Raw genomic sequence first — 15,277 nt, forward strand, 5'->3', positions numbered from 1 at the left:
TAGGGGACCACTAAGGTCTATATAAAGAGACTTCAGATACAGTATTAGGGGACCACTAAGGTCTATATAAAAGCATCCTGAGAGCACCATGTCATGGGCCCTTTAATGTCTGTCCAGTTTAAATGAAGTTTTTACGATGATCAGGGAGGTTAAATCACTGATTCTGTCAATGGAGTCTGTTGGCGTTGTGCAAAGTAAATAACGTCTTTTTCTGACTAGCCAAGACGGTTTTGGTGACTTATATGTTGTTGTTACTGGTTTGATGAGTTAATAAAGCTTGTCCTTTGTTCAGTCAAACTGGAATTCAAAAGGTTGTATTTTGCTGTTTAATAAGGAAAACAGCAGTAATACTACTTGATTGCTTGACATTTTGTGAGCTTATTTTAAGAGCGCTTGTGGACTGTAACGAACATGGGGCGCAAATATATCGGCAATCGCCGATTTAAAAGTTTAATGTATCGCCCAACCCTAACCTGTAGCCAGTGGGTCAGCACTGTGTACTGCACTGCCATTATGGTGTACTCTAATTGTGTAAAAACCAACGTGTAGTCCATTTTCAATTCACCAACACGATCAAACTCAGTCCTCAGATGGTCTGGACCACAGTCCATCATCTCTGAATGTTTTCAGTCAGCCGGCAAGCGGCCGAGTCAGCATCGCTGATGTGAAGACCTGGCCCTGGTCCAGCAAGTGCTGGAGTAAGTAAAGTCACATGACTCACTCTCAGAAAACGGATGAGACTTACTTAAGCTTGGACACATTATGCAATGAAAACAAGTGTTTGTAAACACACTGGAATAATATCAGGGATATTTGGGAGACGGATTCTGGCGTAGGGGTGAATAAATAATTTCCAAGGGGAATAACAAAGGGTTTTTATTCGTGGGATGATTTGGTTGGCTGCTATCTGCCACTGCCAGAGAGAGAAGAGTGTTTGTCTCGCCTCCTAATCTATGAGTCATGAGCCAGCTGCACAGAGAATGAATTGGTAATGAAGGAAAAGGTGACTCTGACTGAAGCAAGATCATTTTCCTCTGCTTCAGTTAACATTTCGGCACCACAATAACACAAAGCTAAGGTCAATGAAAAGTCATCTCTCTTCTTAGGAGCTGGGAATGGACTTTCAATGAAAAAATCTTAAATTCTTTAATTTAAGGGAACTCATTGACGCAGAAAAACAAATTTGCACCCACAAAAAGATGAGGGAATAAAATGACACACAAACACTTGCCCGCAGGTCTCCGTTAGCCAGGTGTGGGTGTTGGTGTCCGGGGTAGGTGCCGTAGATGGGCTCTTTGCAGTAAATCTTAATTACGCAGCGGTCCTGAACGTCTCGTGGGTCTTCCAGCTCATAGAAGACGTTACGGGTCTCATCTTTGATCAGCAGAGCAGTGCTGGGAGACCTGGACAGCAATAGTCGTCAAAACAAAGAACAAAACACAAAATATCAATCACTGAAAAATAGTCCATGTAAAGACTATTTTAGCACTGTGTTCCCTGCTAATAGTCAGTAATGTAAATTCAATACTCAGGGCACTTTTGGGCCAAATCGTCAATGTTATTTTTTCTTTCTTGGGACACACCGGCCCTGAGACACGAGCTGTAATAGTTCTGCTTAGGCTGGAAGATTAGCATCCACGTTAAAATGGACAAGCGACCACCAAAGCGCAAGGGAGGTGCAGAGAAATTAAGGGAGAAAAATATTAAGAATTTACAGGTGGATTCCTCAAAATATGCCAACATTTCTGACATGTTTGGCGTTGTAGTAGCTGCTTCAACATCAGCATCACCTGAAGTAGAGGAAGGAGGAGACGTGGCTGGCTATACAGAGAAGAAGAAACAACAGCATGACAGGGAAGAAGCCGAGGAGGAGGAGAGGGGCCATGATGGTAAAGAGTAGGCAAATTAACAGGGTCTCTCGGGAAGGGAAGGAGGCTGTGTGTGTGTGTGTGTGTGTGTGTGTGTGTGTGTGTGCGCCCGTGCGTGACGTCATAACAACAAGAAGCAGTTTGGTTGTAACATTAAAGTTACTGGCTACCAGGTAACCTAACTGCTTGAGCTAACTTTGAAAATGCTAGCGGTTGTGTGCCCAGAGAGCACAGTTGGTAGAGCGGGCGTGCATGTGGTACATAGAGGTTAAGTCCTTGATGAAGTGGTGCCGGGTTCAAATCCAACCTGCGGCCCTTTGCTGCATGTCATTGCCCTTCTCTCTTCTTTCATGTCTTTAGCTGTCCTGTCAAATAAAAGCCTAAAATGCCCCAGCAATAATCTTGGCCTGTTGGGTAGCTGAAAAGTCTGTGTGATCTATAAAATCAGTGTTGATACAAGCATCCGAGTTCCTGGAATTGCTTAATTAGCTAATAGCTAGCCAGTAGCATTGCAAAGCCAAAATTGCTTTGTGGAATGCAAGTACCATATTACCTATTTTACCTATTGTAGTGTTTAGCTAGCCTATTCTGTCCTTGTTTCACATGACTGTTGATACCATAAATATACACGTCATAACTCTAAGAATGAACTAATTATCTAAGAGTAAGATCAAAACTAAAGTATCACACTGTCACATGAACGCAGGACGCCAGGCAACTCATATCATAGGATGCGCACATATTTTAAGAGGACAGGGAATGTGTCTGACCAATCACGGTGGGTGTGGGCCGCCTGGGCAGATTCCTTGTCCCGGTCCGGCCCTGCCGAGATCTGGTGCCAATACACCACCGGTGCCTTTACGTCAAGCATCTACCGCACCAGATTTCAATGCAGATTTCGGTCCCTTAATTATTTTGGTGTCATTTAGACTTGACAGCAGGTAACGTTAGCATACCGTTAGCAAGTAGCTGGATTAAACACATGGAAAGTGTTGACAGCTAAATGGTGCAAAGTGTGACTGTATTTGACTGTAAAGGATTCAACGTTGTGGTGAGTTCAAAGTTATTGTAAAATACCCCTTTTCCCCATCTTGTGGTTGTTATTGTCGTTTTTCATACATTTACTGGTAAAATAAGTTATTAAATTTTTAATAAATCATTTAATTTTGACCATGTTGCCTTAGCAATGTATAAGCCGTTCTGGTATGTCCCAAACTTTCGTTTTGTGCTCCTTTAAAAATTTAATATTTGAAAAAATCTTATTAAAATCATAGATTTAGCACCAAATTCAAAATCTTTTTATGGGAGATGCTTCTTCTTTGCTTGTTTCATCCTTTCCTGCTTTCATTCTCCATCTGTTTACAAAACTTATGTCAACTAACATAAGTGTGTCTGAGGAGGCTCCCCATGTGATTGATTTGTTAAAACTTGTAGTATATTTCCACACACATGCTTTAATTAAGTTTAATTTAGTAAGTTTTATTGTAATCCAGACGTACCTGAGCATGGCCATGGTGAGCCTCTGGGGGAACATGTGCACGATGAGGGCCCTCAGAGTGTCCAGGCTGGTCAGCTCGTGGGTCAGGTGCACCCTGCGAGTCTCCTCCCCAAGCTGGAGGAACAAGATCCCTGCATTTATGGATGGGGAGGAGCAATGAGGGAGATCCACGATGGTTGAAGGGGGGAGGGGGGGCAATGAAGTTCAAAATCAGGGATGGAAATAGAGAGCGGAGGGGACATTTTCACCTCAAACTATTCAGGTTTTATTGTGTCCACTGAGAGTTTAAAGTCAGATTTTAGCTTGAACACACCCACCTGACATATTCATGACCTGTATCCGTCCGATGACTGATTTAAACATTGATGCATAAGCATCAAGAACGAAACACTGACTTCTTTCTTGTAATTTCTGCTAGCCAACGTTATTCTTAAAGTTGCTTGGAACAGTCATCAAGTCATCGTATCACACCCCAACAAACAAAGTCCCATGACACAACACATAATTATCGTCCTCATATTAGCTGGAAGCTGCAATGTGAGCACAGTGAAGATTCTCACCAGTGTGTCTGTCACGTACTATTAAGTGTAAAAAGAGAAAATGAACTCAGTGATAGTTGTTATGGTAGTCAGGTGCTTAAAAACCTTTTTCATTAACAATTTTGCATGGTTGCATTCAGCTATAAATTCCTTTAACCTGACATTTAAATGAATATATTATCACCAAGGCTTCTATATTTTACTGGTGGTTTGAGAACTGTTTAAGAAAAATGGGAAATTCTAAAACTATGCTCTGTCAGTCATGGTTGCAATTTTTCTCACCTTTTCTAACCCCTGCAAACGCATCCCCCTCTTCCTCACATGCGAGAAAGATACTTTTTAAGAAATAGAGATTTTTCTTCTTGCCAAGCCGTTAATCAAAGATGACAGGTAGCTTGGCGAGATCATCAGCTCTATTTGTATTCAGTGTTCCTGTATAGACTTTAGTCTGACTTTGAATTGACACTCAAAGGACTCCAGGTTCACTAGATTAACATTTGATGTCTTTAGCCAATTAATATAAGTCACAACTAATGAGTAATGTCCAGTATGTGATTGGATCCGCACTTGTCAATCCAAGCAATGTTGTCAATAAACTGGAGAGATCTACATTCATCAAGGGTGACACAAGGGAGTAGGAACCAGGGTCTGTTAACTCACACTGCACCCTGAGTGGGGGTGTAATTAATCATCAGGTGAGCCCAGTTCAAAGTGCAGAATGTTATCAGTGAATTATTGGCGTTTTTGTTTCACAGAGTCATACAACAACCATGGCCTTGCCTCCGGGTGAACTAACTGCAAACCTGGATGTGATGGATACCGAGACGATCGGTGGAAACTGCGGGTAGATCAGAGCCACTCAGGGAGCGGTGTCAAACGCTGCAACCACTTCCTCTCCTACCGTCATGCTAGTTGATAAACAAAATCTAAAATTTGAACCGAGGCGTGCCTTCTACGGGTGTAAATCTTCACTGGTCTCACGATTAAATTCAATTACACGGCAGACAATGGCCAAACAAACATCAACAAGTTACATCATTAGGCAATACTTGATTATTGTCCGTCGCCGCACGGATGCAGAATCGTCAGCATCGCATCGTGATGCATCAATGGAAAGATTAAATACAACGTCCCTACTGCTTTCACACCTGAGTTTCTGTTCACTCCGTTCTAGCTGAGCCCTGTAGCATTTTGTTGGATAGTCCGGGGTAGTAGGAAAGCTCATTTAAACTCCGGTGCTGACAAAACAACCAAACTTTGGTGGTCCTCTTTGACACGTGGGTATAGGCTCATAATGAAAGATAGCCCTATTTGCACAGGACTTGTATTAAAAGGGGATCTTTGTGAATAGGCAAAACATATATTTACCCAATGTCTGTGTTTCTTGCCCACCCAGCCAATACGACTCCAAATCACAGAGACATTGATTTGCGTGGTACTAATAATATCACACAACCTCTGTGTTTGGTGAAATACGGGAGGTAATTTGCGGTGGATTTTTTACTTGTTAAATTACAGACATGGCAGATTTGTACGGGATCACAGACAACCTCAGTTATCAATAGAAATAACTAGAGGTCCCCAGGTAATACTATACCCGTATGAATAGGTCTAAAGAGTCCACAGCCACGATAACAGCTCTATGAGGCTTTTTTTAAGCATGGTGTGGCTTTAAGCTTAATCAAAATAACAAAATAACAACAAAACACAAAGTACAGCTGAGGCTGATGGGAATGTCATTAGTTCTGCAGGTATTTGGCTATTAACGAAAGGATTAGACACATTTAAAATGTTGACCTGATACTGGAGCTAGATGAAACGTCAGAGCATCACCAAAGTTATTTCAATTTGTCATTTGGTACCTTGGAACATTTCTTCTCTTCTTGGCCATCAAGTCATATCATTTCGTATCACACCCGAACAAATGAAGTCCCAGAAAACGACACATTATTATCATCCTAGTTAGAGAACAGTGGCGCTGGATGTCGAGCCAGAGGATCAGTAGGATTCCTCCTCTGGGGACCACGAATGTCCTCAGAAAATGTCAATGACAATGCATCCAATAGTAAAAGTGTTGGACTGACCTACATTTCCAAAGAGCCGCGATGCTAGCATTTCCAAAAAGTAAAAATATACATGAAAAAAGAAGGAACCACTAGCATGTAAAATAAATACTCAAAGTGTCAACTTAGAGTTGATTAACCTCTTGCATGAGTAAGGGATAGTCTAGTTTCTACACTATAGCATGATTTTAATGTGCTGCTTCGAACGATCTCTAGTGATATCATATAGAAACCAAACTAAAACTATGCTAAGCTAACTCTTGTGTTTACTGAGGGGTTTACATGATTTTCAGCAGGCTGGTTTCTACAGTAACAGAAGGAGGCGTAGATCATTGAGGCCACAGTGGCCACAGTGACACAGCACACAGAGCGTAGATGTTTTAGACATAGAGACAGCGGTCTGACCTGGCGCCCGCAGCTTTGCCTGGCTGGAGGTGCGGGCCAGCGGCAGGCTCTGGCGAAGCCGGTTCATCCGGTTAAAGCCGATGGGCATGTCAGGCTCCGACATGGTCTCCAGATTTTCAGCTGACGCAAAGGAAACCCTGCTGGCCTGGTCAGCAAGAGCTGGCTGTGTCGGGCTGAGTCGTGTCACACGTGGTGTGCGAGTCTGCAAGACACAAGATAAGAAGTTGAAAGAGGAGGGAGGGAAAAGAACAGGTAGAGTGCAAAGATAAAGGCAGATGACGCTGAGGCATCTATTCCTGCTGTGATGGCTATGCAGTAATCAATGTGTTGACAGCAAAAAATGTAGAACACAAACAAAATGGGCTCGGGAAATCAATGCAAAGAAACAAAAGAGCGACTGACAAAGAAAGCTTTTAGCACACAGGCCCAGACAAAATAAAGAGTTTACCTCAAACAAAGCAGCATTTATGCATCTCCCTCTACTAAAAAAAAGCAGCTAAAGATAAATTAAGAGCGCTTCAGACGGCGCAGCAGCCAGGTTAAACACACCAACAGAGTCCAAACACGACCCAGACTGCTCTCGGAATGTATTACAATTTTTTTAATGAATCAATGCATTACTAATGAGGGATAAAAAAATACTGAACAATGCTTCAAATCCATTTTCAAAAGAGCAGTGTGGAGAAGAAACGAGGATGAATAACTGGGTAGGCAGCAGCAAAGAAAAGATGAAATAAATGGATGTTATTCTGCAGCTACGAAAGAGTGATGTAACCCCGAGCAGGCGACAGCGAGCTGACTGCAACTGTTTCCGTAAAGAACACAAGCATAGTGATGCTAATGACTGCAACCAAGCCTCTGTCTGTAATGCAGATTACCAGCGATGTTTCACCGGTCCCAATCTGAACCAGCGTGGAACCCAAATTGTGAAGGACCTCTCATTACAGCACTACCAGGAGCTGCTGCAGCAGGCTGGCTTTTAATGAATCCTCACTGACAGACATTTTCCAGCCCAAAGAATACATTAATGAGCTCCCACAGTGCCATGTGAAGCCCGCTCCTCCTGCTTTCTGCATCTGTGGTCTTTGCACAAGCGCTACAACTCTATGGGCTCTGTTGGATTTCTTGAGGCCACAACAAGTTGAGAGCATGCAAGCGTGGCGCTCAGCCATGCATGTGTGCGCAAACACTAACAAATCGTGTCAAAAGACATACAAAAAAAAGCACACATATAATCTTTTGCACCAAATCATCTCTAGGGGAGCTTTGCTCCTTCTACATTTGGAGTATTTGAAGAGTCCTTCAAATGCTGAAATCACACACAAGCCCCCACACATCTCCTAACGCTGACAACAGCCTGACAGATTATGCGCGCTGCCTCTCATATGTTTGGAGATTTATGGTCTTGGAGTGCGCTCGTCAGCCAGACGCTCCACACCGTCTGCCTGCATCCGCACTACAACACAAGGCTGCAAATGGGAATTATAAAGTTTGGGTTTAGTGAAGTGTGAATGAAGAGAGTGCCGATAGAGAAAAAAAAAAAAAGAGCATGCCGGAGCGTATATGTACATGAGAAATGAAACAAAGGGAAAGAAGAGAATAACAAACAGAGCAGAGAGTAAAGGAGGGGAAACTCAAAGACGGATGAAGCGATACATTCTCTAACTTTTCCCTAACTAGTGTCGATTTGCTGCAGAGGAACTTTTCTTCAGGTGGAAAGAAAGAAAGCTTTGCCAAGCCGGTGTTTTATTTTCCACAGTTGGAGTCAATAAAGCGTCTCATAGGACGTCTCGGTGGACCTCCTCCCCCTCACACTCCTCTGGCAATCATCCATGAGACACACTTGTCACATTTAAGTGGCTTCGGCTGCAGTGATAAGACATTACAGGAATAGGTTGATATTAATCACCACTATCGCAACATAATTCATACGTTTTCGTGGAACATAGTGTGAATGTGTGATGCATTTTGGTGACTAAAATGTAAATGAAATAGATTTTTCATAACGGCCCACTCAAGAGAGCGAGAAAAATGAGTAAAAAGGTCCGCGAGGTTTGATAATGCTGAATCAAATATGGAAATAAAATGAATTCAGTTACGGAGAAAAGGTTTCTTGGCAATGTGGGAATAGGATTAAATGTTTTTAAATTGAACAGATTAATGCTGAAATCTTGTTGTCTCCGTTCCTCTTGTGTTTAGTTTGAGTTACAAAACAAGATTTCTGATCCATAAATGTAGCATCACATCGTTGATATTTGAATCAAACTAAAAGGGAAACGTGTAATTTAAACTTGTTTAAGTGAGACAACTGTAATGTCTTAAAAACTGGATACCTTTATCACCTTACATCTGTAGAGTCGACATATATCGCCCTCAAACTCAATGTAACACTGCTGTAAAATAACGCAACACCAACTTGGTGCAATACACCAAACAACCTTTAAGGGACTCCACCTTTGCAGACTAATTTCCAAAAACAGAAGGAAATCCTGAAAGTTTTGCTAGAGTTGGGCCGCTCCCACCTTCTCCATCAGAGTCAGGTGGTCCTAAAACTCTGTCCCAGTCAGTCTGGACGTCCTGATAAAATCAAACCTGTTTGATATTATTGTAAGTTGTAAGTCTGGGTAGCGACGAAGCAGCAAATGGCTAGAGCCAGTGTTCTTTATGGTTGATATGGCGCCTCCAAAAATAAAAGAAATGCAGATTTTCAACCCGTAAGTGCGTCATCCACTGGGAGTTTTACTGGTGATTAAACTCAGACCTCCAGGTACTGGAGACTTTCATCTGAATGAAAAATCTATAAAACAGCTACCAGCATATTTTAGCTATAGCACATAGTTACAAGCTATTGCTAGTGCTTGCTAGCTACCTAGCTTGGTTAATTTTTTCAAACCAAATCTATTTGTAGTTTTGCAATTTGTGGCCCTGCAAGATAACCGGTCTTAACATATGATGACAGGCTTTAATCTTAGAGGTGGGATGGCTGTCTTCAGATGTGGGATGGTGTCAGACTTTAGTCTTTTTAAAGTCTTCTAGAGTATAGTAGGCCCACGTTGAGTGTCTAGAAGACCAAAGTAACAAACGTTGTGCATGAATCTGTGTTTGACTTTAACGTCTCCAGGGTGTTTACAGTAAAACGCCCACTCATAGAGCCAGCAGGCTACACAACGGACAGCTCTAAGGTCTCGGACGTTGAACCAGCTGCTACACATGTGCATAAAACATCCGTCTCTTCTTAAAATATGAAGCACACAGTCAGAGAAATGTCTATTTATATTTACTTGCATGAGGGACTCCGTGAAATTCATGGGGGAAGAACAGGTCATGCATGAGTCCTGGTTTCTCTCCAGCTTTCAACATAAATGTAATCACTGAAGGAAGACAATGAAAAGAGGAGAAGAATTTCACTTGTTCCAGCTGCCTTTCTGACTGGAATCCATTCAAAAACAGAACTGTCAAGTTCCCATTCTTTTATGAAGAAGTCCATTTGTTATGCAGTGGGGAGAACAGCTATTTAAAACACTGCTGATTTTGCAGGTTTTCCTTCTTACAAAGCACGTAGAGGTCTGTAATTTATCATAGGTTCACTACAACTGCGAGAGACAGAATCTCAAATAAAAATCCATAAAATCACATTGTATGATTTTTAAATGATTAATCTGCATTGTATTGCTTTACATAAGTATTCAGAACATCCGAAAAGCCGAACTTAGGAGTAAGACTGCTCTTATTAAGAGACACTTAGAGCGACCAGTGAAAAAAAGGCTTGGACCGCAACTACAGGTGGCAGCAGTGAAATGGCGGGTCTGTGGGAGCCCAAACAAGAAGCAAGTGAAACACAAGAGTTCCACAGAATCAATAGAGAATCAGCCTGAAACCACATGCAATGGCACAAAAAGCCAAACAGTGCTATTATCAACAACACTATATTGTACTTTAATGTACATTATACCAGATATCCAGCCATGCATGTGAAGAACCTGCCCCTGTACCATCAGAAAACAGCAGCACATGCTTCAGAAGAGATGTTGTTCATTAACCCTTACCTCGACTTCCAGCATGTTGTTAACAAGAAAATCACTCATTATTTACTATATAGCCTCATAAGCTCTTCTCCTTGACACAGCAATGTGTATTTATACGAATCTACAGCTCTTTCTACTGCCGTTGAACCTGTAAACCTTTAACTCTTCCTTTGCTGAGTGTTATAACTCCACCTTTCGAGCAACGACTGACTGGTCGGACCCAGATTTCTCATCAGCTAACACAAGGGGTGCTGATTGATGAGGCAGCTGTGCACAACTGTAACATGCCCCCCCCCCCCAAAAAAAAACCCACAGCTGCCACACCATGGAGCTACGAGATTTCATGGGCATTACCGCTGCGTACCGTGGCATTCCTTTCCAGTGAGACTGATAATTGAGAGCGCGTCTGAATCCCTAACAGTCAACAGACTTGCAGTGTAAGACTCTGCATCACGCTGCGGGAATAAACATTGACAACGCGGCCATTACAGGCCGAGGGGAGTCAACAGAGCGCACGTCTTCACAACAACAGCCTGAGGGAGGAGAGGCAGGTGGAGCAGCACACACAACATGTGCCCTGCGTTCTCCGTAGAGCTGCAAAGATTAATCGACTAGCAGTCATCTATTAGATTAATTGGCAACTATTTTGATAGTATTTTGATAGTATTTCTTTCTTAACAAAGAAATCTCTGATTTCAGCTTCTAAAATGTCAATATGTTCTAGTTTCTTCTCTCCTCTGTGACAGTAAACTGAATATCGTTTGAGTTGTGGACAAAACAAGACATTTGTTGACGTCATCTTTGATTTTGGAAAACACCGATCCACATTTTTCACAATTTTCTGACATTTTATAGACCAAACAGCTACTTAATAAATTATATTAGTCAGATTTTATTTTAATAATCTCACTCTGCAAAGCACCTAAAGCTGTCAAATAAATGTACTTGGGTAAAAAGTACAATATTTAAAGTAAAACTATAAAGTAGCTTAAAATTCTTTCTTTTTTTAAAGTAATCCAAGTCTACAGCGTAAATACAACAGTCATTCCAGTTTGGTCTCTATATCCAGGGTTCAAAATCACTTGATATAGCTGGGTCTGGGTCTGGGACTGGGTCTTGGTCTTGGTCTGGCCCAGGTTTCTCCCTAAAAGGAAGTTTTTCCTCACCTCTGTGGCCCTGTTGCTTGCTCTGGAGGAAACTACTAGACCTGTTGGGTCCTTGTAAATTCTGCAGTGTGGTCTAGACCTGCTCTATCTGTAAAGGGTCTCGAGATAACTCTTGTTATGAATTGATACTATAAATAAAATTGAATTGAATTGAAGATATTTAAATGAAAGATAACTGTCTACCATATCAAATCTAGTGGGAACTTCTCATCCTGTTATTGTTTTCCACCCCCAGCTTTATTAATGTGCAGCCCTGCTTAGCGAACCTCGCGGTCTTGGCAGATGGCCGGGAAGTGTCAATAAGTGATTCTGGCATCGCGCCTCGGCACAGTCGCTGCCAGTCGGGGAACACTGCAGCCGTCCGACTCCTAAGCTCTTTAACGGTGGAAAACGCTCCCGCTATTCTCCGAGTCCGAGATCAGGGAATAGCGGTTTTCCACCGAGCATCGTATCAACGGCCAAACAGGACGAGGTCAAACAAAAGGCGGTTGTGTGAATGGGTGAAAGTTGAGCTAGCTCACTGGGACGTGTAAGGCAGGGGTAGTCTGGGGAGGCCTCTGTGTATAGAAAACGCCACATTCTGCATATACGACACACACACACACACACACACACACACACACACACACACACACACACACACACACAGACACACAGACACACAGACAAACACACACACACACAAGCAACTTGTACAGCTTCCAGCTTGATTGAAGTGACACAAATTATTTAATGATGCCATGGCATGAAAATGTCCCTTTGAGGTTTTTTAACATTTATATGCGTCCCCTTCTCAGCCTGCCTGTGGCCCCCCAGTGGCTAAAACTGCTGATAGGTGTAAACCGAGCCCTGGGTATCCTGCTCCGCCTTTGAGAAAATGAAAGCTCAGATTGGCCGATCTGGAATCTTACCCCTTATGAGGTTATAAGGGGTAACTCCCTAACTCCCTTTTTTTCTGTTTTATCCGCTCCGGATAATTTGTCCCACCCATGAGAGAGAGACATCGTGGCTTTCAAACGAGCAAAATGGCAGTTGGTCAAGGCCACCCCCCCCCCCACCCTTCAGCTGCAATGCGGTGACGACACACACTGGTCTCCGGCTCGTATACGGGAGGGGTCGAGTACACGCAGCGGGGCAGTAATTGGTGGGCGTTTTTACAGGATTACAGCAGCTACAGATATTTATAGAGGGATATTTTTTGCTCTTTTTTATAGAGCCGATAAGGTAGTTGTTGCTGTCAGGGTGTTGAGACCATTACAGGAGAAAATGGTTCTTTCATTTTAACGATTAGAGGTTTGATACATTAGTGTCATGATGGTTCATTTGTCATTTAGGTTGTGACTCAGAGGATTCAGGTCTCTTATCTAAATAAGGGTGTCTTGTAGGTCTGTTTGGGCTGGGCAAACTATATATGCATGACACAGTAACACCAAAATCAACCAAGAATCTCAGATCAGAATATCAGATCAGAATATTTACATGTTTATAACACAAAAAAGTGAGGTGAATTGGTAATATGTATGCTAATGAGGTAAAGCACTACACTGGTCTGGTATTGTAGAACGTACTGAGGATGAAGCTGTGCTATTTCTTTCAAGTTAACTATTTCCTTCTGCTTGTCTCTATGGTTACTTGAACAAGCAGAAGAAAAATTTACATATTAAATCGTGGAGAAATGGAGATGCCCGACAGCTTTAATGGGCTCCCCGTCTCCCTGTGCAAGCCCAGAGTGTGGTACGTCTCCTCTGGATTCACTACTGAGGGAAAGAGAGAGAACATAGAAACGCTGATTACTTCAGCCACTGCAGACAGAAAGACAATAGCACAAGAGACACAAGAATGAAGCATTAATATTTGCATAAGTGAGGCTGGATGCGATGAAAAGGAGGGAATTATGCAGCGCTCTGCTGCATTGTGTTTCTGACGGTGTCAGAGGCAGCAGCAGCCGTCGCAGGCTGGTGTTGGAGTCCATGTTCACACACACAGACACACACTGACCCACACAGACCCACACTGACCCACACAGACACACACTGACACACACAGACACACACAGACACACACTGACCCACACTGACCCACACTGACCCACACAGACACACACAGACACACACTGACACACACAGACACACACTGACCCACACAGACACACACTGACCCACACAGACACACACAGACCCACACTGACCCACACAGACACACACTGACACACACAGACACACACTGACACACACAGACACACACTGACCCACACAGACCAGCCCCTCCGCATGGGTGAATGTGGGGGAACATACATATACACACACATACATACATACATATACACATACATGTACACACACACATACATACACACATTTACATACATATATGCATACATACATACGTATACATACATATATATATAGACACACATATACATACATATATACGTACATACATACATACATACATATATATACATACATACTGTATATATATATATATACACACATTTATATACTTTATATCAATATATTGATATACAAATACATACACATACATACATACATAAATATTGTATGTACATATATACACATACAGACATATACATATATACATGTACTGTATATATATATATCTCAAACACAATCCAAGTCCATGTATGCACAGACATGTATGCTTGTATCTAACATAACATAATCAATTGTTAATGTGTGGTGTTTGTTCCTACAGTGGGAGATTCTCCCACACAAACACACACACACACACACACACACACACACACACACACACACACACACACACACAGAGGAGGAGACCCCCCTGGCTCCCTGAGAGGAAGGGGTGTGAGGGGGCGATAACCAATCCTGTATGAGCTGTCGAACAGCAGCAAATAACAGGAAAAGAAGGCCAGCATGTGTGTTCGTCCTGAGCTCAACAGACGAGGGACACGCAGCGAGTGAGACGCTGCTGATTGGACACGACGAAGAGGACCACACGGCACAGACAATCTGGGAAGATTACGCAAACGATGAAATAACAGAAGAGGTTCTTCAGCCCCAATCTGGTCACGTAATGCACATTATAATAAAAAACAGAAGAACATTATCGGTGCTCTTGTCACTGCTGGCATCAGTACTATCGTGATCCTGTTGTTGTGTCAGTGGTAAAACATAAAGCTGCTGTTATTTTAGACTTGTCTTAGTAATCAAAATTAAAAGACAACATGTGGTGCTCAATGTACTCAATGCCTCTTGAGCCTCAAGCCCAGGAGGTGTGTGTGTGTGTGTACATGTCACTCAGTGCAGAAAGTGTGGCTCATTGATGAGCTTTTAACAACAATTCTATGATACAGAAGTAGAAGATACTTTTTTTTGTATACACACAATATTTCCCTTTGGGTTTAGTGTTTTTATGGTTTGTGTTAAAAAGAAAACTACAGAATATCAGCCTTGTAATATATTAAAGAGTACATACTGTAAAACAGGTAACATTTAGGTTATATTCAGTCCTAAAGCAGCAGCTTTTCTATTGTTCCATTCCCTCCTCCATCCTTCAGCAGTGTTTGTATTCGCTGGATCAGCAATAGAGCAAAGAGCCTTTCAGATATCACGTGACGTTATGGTTACGATGCTGTAAGCTGCAGTAAGTGCTTAGGTTGGCATATGCAAAGGAGTACAATCTCCCGCAGGCTATATCCAAGGAAGGGGTCACAAGGCTCTGCTCAATGA

At 42.4% G+C, this 15,277-nt stretch overlaps 1 protein-coding gene and 1 long non-coding RNA gene across 6 annotated transcripts in view; one reads left to right on the plus strand and one right to left on the minus strand.

Annotated features, from left to right (window-relative positions):
• The window catches only part of LOC117937008 (SRC kinase signaling inhibitor 1-like), an 89,528-nt gene that overhangs the window by 24,285 nt on the left and 49,966 nt on the right, over positions 1–15,277 (minus strand). For all 5 annotated transcript variants that reach the window (XM_034860613.1, XM_034860614.1, XM_034860615.1 and 2 more), the window contains 3 exons: positions 6,374–6,575; positions 3,368–3,497; positions 1,232–1,403 (listed from right to left, as the gene is read on the minus strand). In XM_034860613.1, the coding sequence (XP_034716504.1) occupies positions 1,232–1,403; positions 3,368–3,497; positions 6,374–6,575 (504 nt within the window). The remainder of the gene's footprint in view (positions 1–1,231; positions 1,404–3,367; positions 3,498–6,373; positions 6,576–15,277) is intronic.
• The window catches only part of LOC117937017, a 15,567-nt gene continuing 3,084 nt past the window's right edge, over positions 2,795–15,277 (plus strand). The window contains exons 1-2 of the long non-coding RNA XR_004655080.1: positions 2,795–2,859; positions 5,972–5,976. This is a non-coding gene — a long non-coding RNA (uncharacterized LOC117937017). The remainder of the gene's footprint in view (positions 2,860–5,971; positions 5,977–15,277) is intronic.

Source organism: Etheostoma cragini, chromosome 21 (assembly GCF_013103735.1).
Source record: "Etheostoma cragini isolate CJK2018 chromosome 21, CSU_Ecrag_1.0, whole genome shotgun sequence".
Classification (NCBI taxonomy): domain Eukaryota; kingdom Metazoa; phylum Chordata; class Actinopteri; order Perciformes; family Percidae; genus Etheostoma; species Etheostoma cragini.